Consider the following 10,151-nt stretch of genomic DNA (forward strand, 5'->3'; position numbering starts at 1 on the left):
CGGCTGGCGTGTGGGCGGGGCGGGAGCTGCGGCCGCTCTTAACATGTAAAAATCAATTACCGGTACATGTGCAGCTACCCCGGAAGTAAGACCTAGCGCTATCTTCGGGGATTTCTGTAATATAAGACCTACTCCGAACTAGGTCTTATTTCCGGGGCAGGTCTTATATTACAGAAATCCCTGAAGATAGCGCTAGGTCTTACTTTCGGGGTAGGTCTTACTTTCGGGGAAACACAATATATGTATGTGGACACCCTCTTAATGCTTGCAGTGGGACTATCCCTGGCCTGCAAGGGTTAAGTGCTCGTTTTGGTCTGGGGGACTTGAATTAGGAGGAAATACTTAAGGTGCCCATACACCTTACGATTATCGTATGCGATCGACTTTTCGTACGACAATCGTAACGTGTGAATAGAGTGCCCGACCGATAGTACTGTACAATCGTACGACATTTGACGGTCAAGCATGTTTGAAAACTTTGTTCGATCGTACGATGTTCGCATGGTTGGTGGCGTTTCCGTCCGTCAAAAGTCGTACGATTAACACTGCGCATGCGCAAAGGAAAATAATTGCGGTCAATTACCGCAAGTCGTCCAGGTGTTTTTTTTTTTAACTACCGCTGATTGAACTTTTCGCCGATCGGGGCAGGATGGGGCCGTCGTACGAAAATCGTACGACGGTTCGATCATCGGACGAAAAGTTTTGTCCGATAATCGTAAGGTGCATGGGCACCTTTACCCGATCCTCGATCCCGCCTCGCTGCCAGAACGGTCCCTGCAGACTCTTCTAAAGAAGATACACTCATCTGATCCTCAGTCCCGTGGCGGTGCCTCCTCACCTCTCTCCCACTCTGCTCCTAAAAATGTCCCCCCTGCATTCTCACGTCCAATGCAAGTCAATGGACTTGAGAACGTCAGCTGTACTTAGACTGCCGGAGTGCGAGGGGAAAGAGGCTGCGGGGACCGGTGTAGCAGCCAGTTGGGACTGAGTAAATCTTTTATATTTTAGACCCTTCACCAAAACGAGCGCTTAAAGGAGAACTATGAGGCGAGTGTTTTTCACTCACCTCATAGTTCTAGCCGACCTGTGACAATGTGACTGTCACAGGTCGGCTCAGTAGATCGGGAGGTGAGCGAACACATACCGGGTTCGCTCACCTCTCGATCCTGTCACGGCTCTCTGCCATGACAGGGGGAGGGGCTGGATTCCCCTCTCCCCGCTCCGATCTGCCAGCGCTGACTGGCGGAACGGGAGGGGGCTCCTACGGGCCCGGGACCGGCGTTTCGTGTGTCGGTGGGAAGCTGGGGAGGAGAGCGGCGAACGTCCGTTCACCAATCTCCTCCCTGCACTATGGGAGAGAGAGCGATGCAGATCACATCACTTCTGGTCCCTGAGCTGTCATTGATCGGCTCCTGAAGCCCAGCAATAAGCTATTGATCTGCGATCTGCACTTCAATAGCTTATTTAAAGTGTAAAGGTGACACTGGGGGTCTTTTGGACCCCCAGTATCACCTTAAAGAGTACCTGTCACCACCAATCTGCTATCACAAGGAGGGCCTGTGTAGTGAATAATTGACAGGAATAGTTTACTTTCTCGTTATTTTCTATAATACACTGCTAATTAACATAATAGAGGCTTGACAATGTGATTCAGCAAGGATCATCAGTTTTTCCCCATACACTTACGAATTGTTGCCAGAAGCTATGTACTGAGCCCACAACCTACAGCAGCTTAACAAGACCTTTTCTTCAAGCAGCAATGATGCAAAAACAATATGTCCTGCAGCATCGAGGCTGTATGCAAAACATGCCTGTGGAGGTTCTTCCTCATCCAGGTCATAGTATAGCTGGTAGTATCTGGCCACGTTCAGCTCAACTGATATTGTAACGTGGGGGACGTTCCGAAGCTTATCCAAGCCAATCCTTCAGCTCTAATGAGTGTCAGGAACATACCCAGCCTGTATCTATCCACACATGTGGCACAGATACCTTCACCCAATCACCATGGAAAGGCAGAGGTTATTGCCCAAGAAGAACAGGATGGGTGGTGTGAACGTGGTGGAATCACCCTGTTCTAGTTCCATAATCCCATTTTTGGTGTCAGGAAGGCTTCATAGGTGTTAAAGGAGAACTATGAGTGATTTTCAGTCATGTCCCTGCAGAAAGCCGTGACTGTCACTCACGGCTCCCTGCAGGGATTCTAGTGTTGCCACCTGTCCAGGATTCACCCGGACAGTCCAGGTTTTGAATGCTGAGTCCGGGTTTCATGGCAGCAGAAACCCGGATGCAAGATGTCAGGCAGACAGGGGCAACCAAAATTAAGATAGGGGCTACTGGCCCCCCACTGAAAATAGTCTCAACTGTGATTTTCACATATGAATGGGTAGCGCTATTTACATATGAATAAGCCGCAACTCATTCTCCCCACCCAAAAAATGTCCACGCGTCACCAGAGTGTTCAGGTTTCGCTTGCAGAAAAGGTGGCAACCCTAAGGGATCCCCCCCCCTCCTCGCTCCGATCCTCCAGCGCTGACTGGCGGAACAGGCGGAGGAGGAGGCGGGTACTGCTGGCTCTGCCTCTAGATAGGCAGAGCCAGCTGTCAATCACACAGCTGGGTGGATCTCAACAGTAATGTCGGGATCCGTCCCGGCTGCGGCGGTCTCAGTATATAGCGAGCTTTGGGTCACGGGAGGACGCTAGTTTGTGTCCTCCCGTGACCCTTGGGAGATCTATGGGGAAAAACACTGACCCCCTAGTTCTCCTTTAATCAATTTGCATGGCTGAAGGTGTGAGTCGGCAAATAACCAGGGTAAAGATATTAAAATGGCATTATGTGTGGAAACCGATGGTGTTCCCCACCCTTGTTCACGCTTCATGGCAGCTCCCGTATTTGCCTTAGTACGGTTTCCTTAAAGAGAAGGCGCAGGGTGCAAAATGTGACATCGGTCTTAGAGTGAGTGTGTTCCCGAGTGTTTGTCTCTGATGGATGGATTGGATGTTCGGTGTTCTTTATTGCGGCTTTTGCCAGGCTCTGCTGGGTTTGACTGTCTTCTGACGCCCCTGTATCCTGACCCTTAGAATGCCTGCAGTGTTTCCTGTGTAGTAACAACTAGGGGGGGGGTCATTCACTGAAGGCAGCCGAGTGAATAACTGAGCTGAAGTGAAGTGAGCCAAATGCTGTTCGGCTATTTACCTCAGCCTCGTACAGCTGATTTCAGCCATGCATCAGGTAAAATCAGCTGTACATCGGGGGCCTTCGGTCAGCCGAAGATGCTTTGCATGTTCGGGTGGGCCGAAGTGCAGAAGGAGTTCGACTCAGCCGATCCAACATCTGGATCGGCTGAGCCGAAGCTCCACAGCTCACTCGCTGCCGTTCGCCCCCCCTGTTCTCATAGGGGTCGAACGGCAGTAAGTGAATAGCCAAATGCTGTCGAGCGGCATTTGGCTCGGCTATTCTGCTGGCTACCTCCGAGGTAGCAAACAGAATAGAAAAAAATTTAAATTAAAAAAAAAATGTTGAAAAAGTATTTTAAAATGTAAAAAATTGAAAAAAATAATATATATATTTTTATAGAAAAGAAAAAAAATAACAAAAAACAAAATGCCGCACACCGACCAGATTGCACGTGACGAAATCCCGCCGCATAATGTCAAATCTGACAGATGCCGGCAAAATATAAACAATCGGGCGGAGCTAGTGGTGACATCACCGCAAGCAACACCCAACTGTTTCCTATTTGCCGACACCTGCCAGAGTCTTCTGGCAGGTGTCGGGCAATAAATAACAACTGGGCCGAGCCGGCCGTGACGTCAGGGCCGGCTCCACCCACTTGTTATTGTTTAATGACAGATCAGCATCCACAGGTCATTTGTGGATGCTGATCTGTCATTACAAATGGGCGGAGCCAGCCGTGAGATCCAGATTTTGTCTGCTCTGGTTTTGACAAATCCCCCTCAGTATGTATGAGTGGTGCACTGATACCGTTTTTTCGGTATCGAGTACGGATATATTTTTCCGGTACTCACCGACACCAATATTTGTGTGACTGTACCAAACACGGGGGGGGGGGGTATATTTGTTTGACTGTACCACACCTGGGGGGTTGTATATTTGTGTGACTGTACCACACACGGAGGGTTGTATATTTGTGTGACTGTACCACACACGGGGGGAATTGTATATTTGTGTGACTGTATTTAGCCCTGTGTATGTGTGTGCTACAGGAAGCAGCAGGCCCATACATGGCATTGTGTGTGTGTGTCATTGTGTGTCTGTGTGTGGTTGGTTGTGTCAGTGCTGATGGTTGCTAGGTAACTGTCGCTGCTTTAATTCCTATATTTAGGGGTTTTCAGAATAAGGTTGAAGTTTTTATCACACGACGGTCTCTTACAATGCAGAATGAGCGCTCTCTCAGGGTGACAAGGGTGAGACGCCCCTGTATGTCTCCTTATATCCTGCTGTCTCTCTCACCCCCCCAGTATGTCTCCGGATAGTCTGCTGTCTCTCTGAGTGCCCATTTGTGACCTGCATGTATCTATGTGCATTCACACGGCACGCTGGCGTGACCACCGCTTGTCTTGTTTGCAAGATCCCTCCAAGATGTGCGGTGTCTGCATGAGTGTGGAGAGAAGGAAAACATACACTGATGCCGGAGATCGGCTCATCCCGAATGTTATATACTCGACATGACACAAACACAGCAGGGATATGGAATCAAAGAAGTTATATCCTATCTATCTATCTATCTATCTATCTATCTATCTATCTATCTATCTATCTATCTATCTATCTATCTATCTCTATGGTTTTAGACATTCATGTAGTAGATTATACATGTCACGAATGCTCATGTGTGGATGGATACTGATAGATACACTTTGTTATGTAATGTGTACTTTCATATAGTAACTGGAAGTAATTTTTACCTGCTCTGCCATGGAGGTTCCATGAGATCCTCTACCGTGTTGCTTACCTGCATTGATTGCATTCTGTGCTCCTCCCATGGGGTGAAGTCTGGTCATCGAGGCTTGAAGCCTTCTTTATTTAGTATGTTTTACTCACCGGCACATGTCCGGTGTCATTCTGTATCCTCTGTACTGATCGGCACATGTCCGGCGTGATTCTGTATCCTCTGTACTGATCGGCACATAATTGGTGTTTTTCTGTTTCTTCCATACTGACCGGCACATGTCCGGTGTTATTCTGCATCTTCCGTACTGATCGACACATGACCGGTGTTATTCTGTATCCTCTGTAATGATCGGCACATGTCCGGTGTTATTCTGTATCCTCTGTAATGATCGGCACATGTCCGGTGTTATTCTGTATCCTCCGTACTGACCGGCACATGTCCGGTGTTATTCTGTATCCTCTGTACTGACCGGCACATATCCGGTGTTATTCCATATCCTCTGTACTGATCGGCACATATCCGGTGTTTTTCTGTATCTTCTGCACTGACCGGCACATGTCCGGTGTTATTCTGTATCTATAGTACTGATCGGCACATGTCCTGTGTTATTCTGTATCTATAGTACTGATCGGCACATGTCCGGTGTTATTCTATATCCTCTGTACTGACCGGCACATGTCTGGTGTTATTCTGTATCCTCCGTACTGACCGGCACATGTCCGGTGTTATTCTATATCCTCTGTACTGACCGGCACATGTCCGGTGTTATTCTGTATCCTCCGTACTGACCGGCACATGTTCGGTGTTATTCTGTATCCTCTGTACTGACCGGCACATGTCTGGTGTTATTCTGTATCCTCTGTACTGACTGGCACATGTCCGGTGTTATTCTGTATCCTCTGTACTGACCGGCACATGTCCGGTGTTATTCTGCATCCTACGTACTGACCGGCATATGTCCGGTGTAATTCTCTAGGGGCCAGAATAAAGAAGAAACATTCACCTGATCCTCGGTTCTGCGGCACTGACAGCTCCCCTCTCTCCTCCTTTTGTTGTGGAAAGTCCCTCTGAGCCAATAGACGTGTATTAGATGTAAAGACATCTTGGGTCCTTAGACCACCAGAGCCTGGGGGAGAAGAGGCTGTGGGCAGCGGTCTAGTAACCAGGCAGGACCAAGGATTGGGTGAGTATTAGGGATGCACCAATACCGGTTTTTCGGTATCGAGTATTTTTATTCTTTTTATATATATATAAACCAATTTTTTTTTTCCTCGGTACTCGCCGATACCGAATACCGATACCGGAAGTCCCCTTTAAGGAAGCCGGCGGCATGTAATGACTCGCCACCTGACTTCCTGATTAGCCAGGAAACCGTCACCATTCACCATTCTCCCTCTTCACATGGAGCCGGCTTTCTGGACAATCAGGAAGGCGGGCGATGAGTAATGACTCGCCGCCCGGCTTCCTGATAGCGGAAGTTCCGCTATCGGGATAAGTATCGGGAGCATTTGTGGTGAGTACGAGCCAAATACTCAGCATCGGCACCGATACTAGTTCCGTTGACTTGCATTGGATATGAGGTAGCTGAGAGACATTCCATAGCCGGAGTGGGAGGGGGAGACAGGTGAGCGCCGACCCCTGCAGGACTGAGGATCAGGTAAGTAATACAGCTTAACCCTCGCAGTGCCAGGATAGCCCCACTACAAGGGTGAGTTCTTTTCTTCATCCGGAGTTCTTCTTCAAGGTCCCCTCTTGCTTGGCCTGTTGTCAATGTGTGATCCTCCTTATCGCCCTCATTTTATGGTTTGTGATTCCGCAGAGGTCGGTGACATTCTTTTATTTGAATTCGGTTTCATTTTTTCTGATCATTCCGTGTTCGGTGTTTTGCTATTATTATTTTTTTTGGTTGTCGATGTTCTGTAACTTCTGATCTTCCATCGGCCGATATCGACTATTAACGTGAGATCTCCCTGTGCCGGACACCGTCCTGTTCCCTTCCACCGACCGGCATCCACGGCTTTTGTGAATCGGAATAATTTGAGGCAACGTCTCACTTACCATCAAAGGCAGTAAATTTCAATAAGTGCCCACAGGATGTCACCCTACCTCCTCTGACTGTCAGGGTGTTTGCTGGATGTGTGTGCAGTACGTCGGTGTCTCGGCGCGCTGCAATCGCATATTATATATGTTTGAAACAACAATTGTTGATTTGGACCTATAGGGGCTCTGCATGCGAAAACCTTCATTTATATTGTTTCCTTATTCATCCGGTCCTATAATATCGTACAATTCTTAGCAAAGAGCCGTATACTAAGCTCTCTATGCGATGTGGGAGCCTGTGTGATGCCGCACGCAATCACGCATCGCATGTTGCAATGCTAGGGGTGCTGCCCTGCCATTATTTCTTCATGGCACCTGCCATTGCATGTGCATTGCATTGCACCGCTTGCATGGTAACTGATTACCTTGCATTGTGGTGCAATGCGGTTTAAAAAAAAAAAGGTGCATACGCTACTTTGAGTGCGACTTAGCCGTGGTATGTATTAGGGATGCATCGATACCGATACTAGTATCGGTATCTGTGCCGATGCCGAGTATTTGGGGCGAGTACTCATATTCGCACAAATGCTCCGATACCTTCCCCCAAAACTTGAGCTTCCGGTATCAGGAAGCCGGGCAGCAAGTCATTACACGCTGCCCGGCTTCCTGATTGGCCGGGAAGCCAGCTCCATCCTCCCTCATCATTTGTGACTAGGGAGCATGGAGCCCGCTTCCCGGCCTATCAGGAAGCCGAGCAGCGTGTAATGACACAGCGCCCAAACACAGCGCATTCCATTGCATTTGCATTGCATCGCACCACATTGCATGGTAACCGATTTACCATGCGTTGTGGTGCAATGTGATTTTAAAAAAAAGGTGAGAGCTCAGCCGCCAGAATCCCTTCCAGTGTAAAGGTGACAGTCCCAGGAATAAATCGCAGGAGCTTCTTTGGGGCGTATTTGCAGTGCGTATCCATTGGGATACAGCCAGGTAGCCCTCGAAAACGCGCGTTTGTTGCACGTTTTTTACCGCGAATCACGGTGAAAACGTGCGGCACGAAACACGCGACAAACGCGCATATTCTATACGCCTAAGTGTGAACCCAGCCTTAGAGTCACCAAAACTATGTAAAGTTTCTCCAAAGTTAAGAAAATCCTCTGTTAGTTTTCACCGGAACAGACTTCCTCAGTGGAAGATTTCCCCGGACGCCGGAGCCTGTAGAAGGGGTGAAACTCCCCGTCAGTAACACAGACAACAACAAAATAATGACAGAGGTTGTGTAACCCTTCCAAAGACTACACTTTACAGACACTGCAATACTTTCATGTACCTATTACGGCACAGCGCTATCAGGATGTAAACAAACCGGTGTTATGGTTTGGCAGTATCAGCATGTAAACAATTGTAGGTATTACGGCATAGCATTATCCGGATGTAAACAAACCTACGTATTACAGTGTGGTGCAGTGATATCAGAATGTAAACAAATGTTGTTGTTATGACACAGCAGTGTCAGGATTTTAACAATTGTAGGTATCGCGGCACACCAGTATCATGATGTAAACAAACCTAAATATTAGGCCTCATTCACACTGCTAAGAGGAAACAAAAAACGACTCTTGTATGAGGACAATGTTCGCTTATCCCGGAGTTCAGCTTTCAGAAAACTGTATACAGTGAGGCACAATTCCAAATACAGTGAGATTTTGGGGTGTACATACCCTTTAAATGTATTGTGCTGGGAGGATCCGGACGAAGTATTGCTGAGTCTTTATTTCTAGGGTATGATAGTAGCTTGCTATGGTCACTGCTCTAGCAGCCTGTGTGTATATATACAGGTGAAACCCGAATAATTAGAATATCGTGCAAAGTTCATTTATTTCACTAATGCAACTTAAAAGGTGAAACTAATATATGAGATAGACTCATTACATGCAAAGCAAGATAGTTCAAGCCGTGATTTGTCATCATTGTGATGATTATGGCTTCCAGCTCATGAAAACCCCAAGAACCCCAAATCCACAACCTCAAAAAAGTAGATTATTACATGCAATCAATAAAACACGGATTGTACATAGAACAATATCGGACCTCTGAAAAGTACAAGCATGCATATGTACTCAGTACTTGGTTTGGGCCCCTTTTGCAGCACTTACTGCAATTACTTTTGCATGATATTCTAATTATTCGAGTTTCACCTGTATATCTCCCTCCATGTACCTGTGTATTCAGAAACAATATGGAGACACAGTTATCATTGCACTCGCCGTGTCACCATCACGTGTATGTCTACACACAAACGTTGAACAGACTTTAGATTCCTAATATTGATTATCCGTTCGGTGTGAATGTTATCGATCGATATAGACTGAGGAAATGTGTTTTTTTTTCCTGCAGATGCTCGAGGACCCCCCATGCATCGAATGCCCTATGTCACCTCTCCGTACGATCGGCCAGCTTGGAATCCACGATACTGTGTCATCTCTGGAAACCAGCTTCTTATGCTTGATGAGGAGGAGGTGAGATGCTTCCTTTCATATGAACGTGTTATAAAACATCCTGTTGGGCGAGTCCACGCTCTTTCCTATGGATCGGTCGTTTCCTGGGCTGGGATCTTGGTGCCGTTGCGCTTTGAATCCCGTTGTCTTGTGTTGTGAAGGCCTCTGGTGCAGGACAAGATGCATACAACGTGGAAGGGGTTAAAGAAGAACTCCGGGTTGTAGAAAAACACTTGCACTGAAAGGGTTAAGTGCTTGTTGAGGTGTAGAGGAGTAAACTCAATCCTCGGTCCCTCTTGGATGCTAGACCGGTCCCTGTAGCTTCTCCCCCGCGCTCCAGCGCTCTAAGGACCAGTGATATCATCACATCTAATACAGTCTATTAGGCGTGAAGACGCCAAGGTACATGCCAGGGGCGTCCCGAGGCCGGGTGTCACCCGGTCTTTAGACCGGGTGAATGACTGAGTGCCCGACTTTTTAGAGGGGGTGACACCAAAATAACTGTCAGTCACCTGGGTGCGGCCCCCACACCCCCTTTGTGACGCCATGGGACATACCATAGCCGGAGTCGATGGGTCACCACCGCAGGACTGAGGATCAGATGATAATATCTTCTTTATTTTTGCTCCTAGACCTAAATGAGCAGTTAACCCTTGCAGAGCCCACCTCATTTCCTGGTTGGAGGACATCTAGCATGAT

General features: G+C 47.7%; 1 protein-coding gene across 4 annotated transcripts in view; it reads left to right on the forward strand.

Annotated features, from left to right (window-relative positions):
- Window positions 1–10,151, forward strand: part of SYNGAP1 (synaptic Ras GTPase activating protein 1) — a 214,219-nt gene that overhangs the window by 19,135 nt on the left and 184,933 nt on the right. For all 4 annotated transcript variants that reach the window (XM_018558134.1, XM_018558137.1, XM_018558136.1 and 1 more), the window contains exon 2: window positions 9,352–9,473. In XM_018558134.1, coding sequence (XP_018413636.1) covers window positions 9,352–9,473 — 122 coding nt within the window. The remainder of the gene's footprint in view (window positions 1–9,351; window positions 9,474–10,151) is intronic.

This window comes from Nanorana parkeri, unplaced genomic scaffold (genome assembly GCF_000935625.1).
Source record: "Nanorana parkeri isolate BGI_ZX_2015 unplaced genomic scaffold, ASM93562v1 scaffold321, whole genome shotgun sequence".
Classification (NCBI taxonomy): domain Eukaryota; kingdom Metazoa; phylum Chordata; class Amphibia; order Anura; family Dicroglossidae; genus Nanorana; species Nanorana parkeri.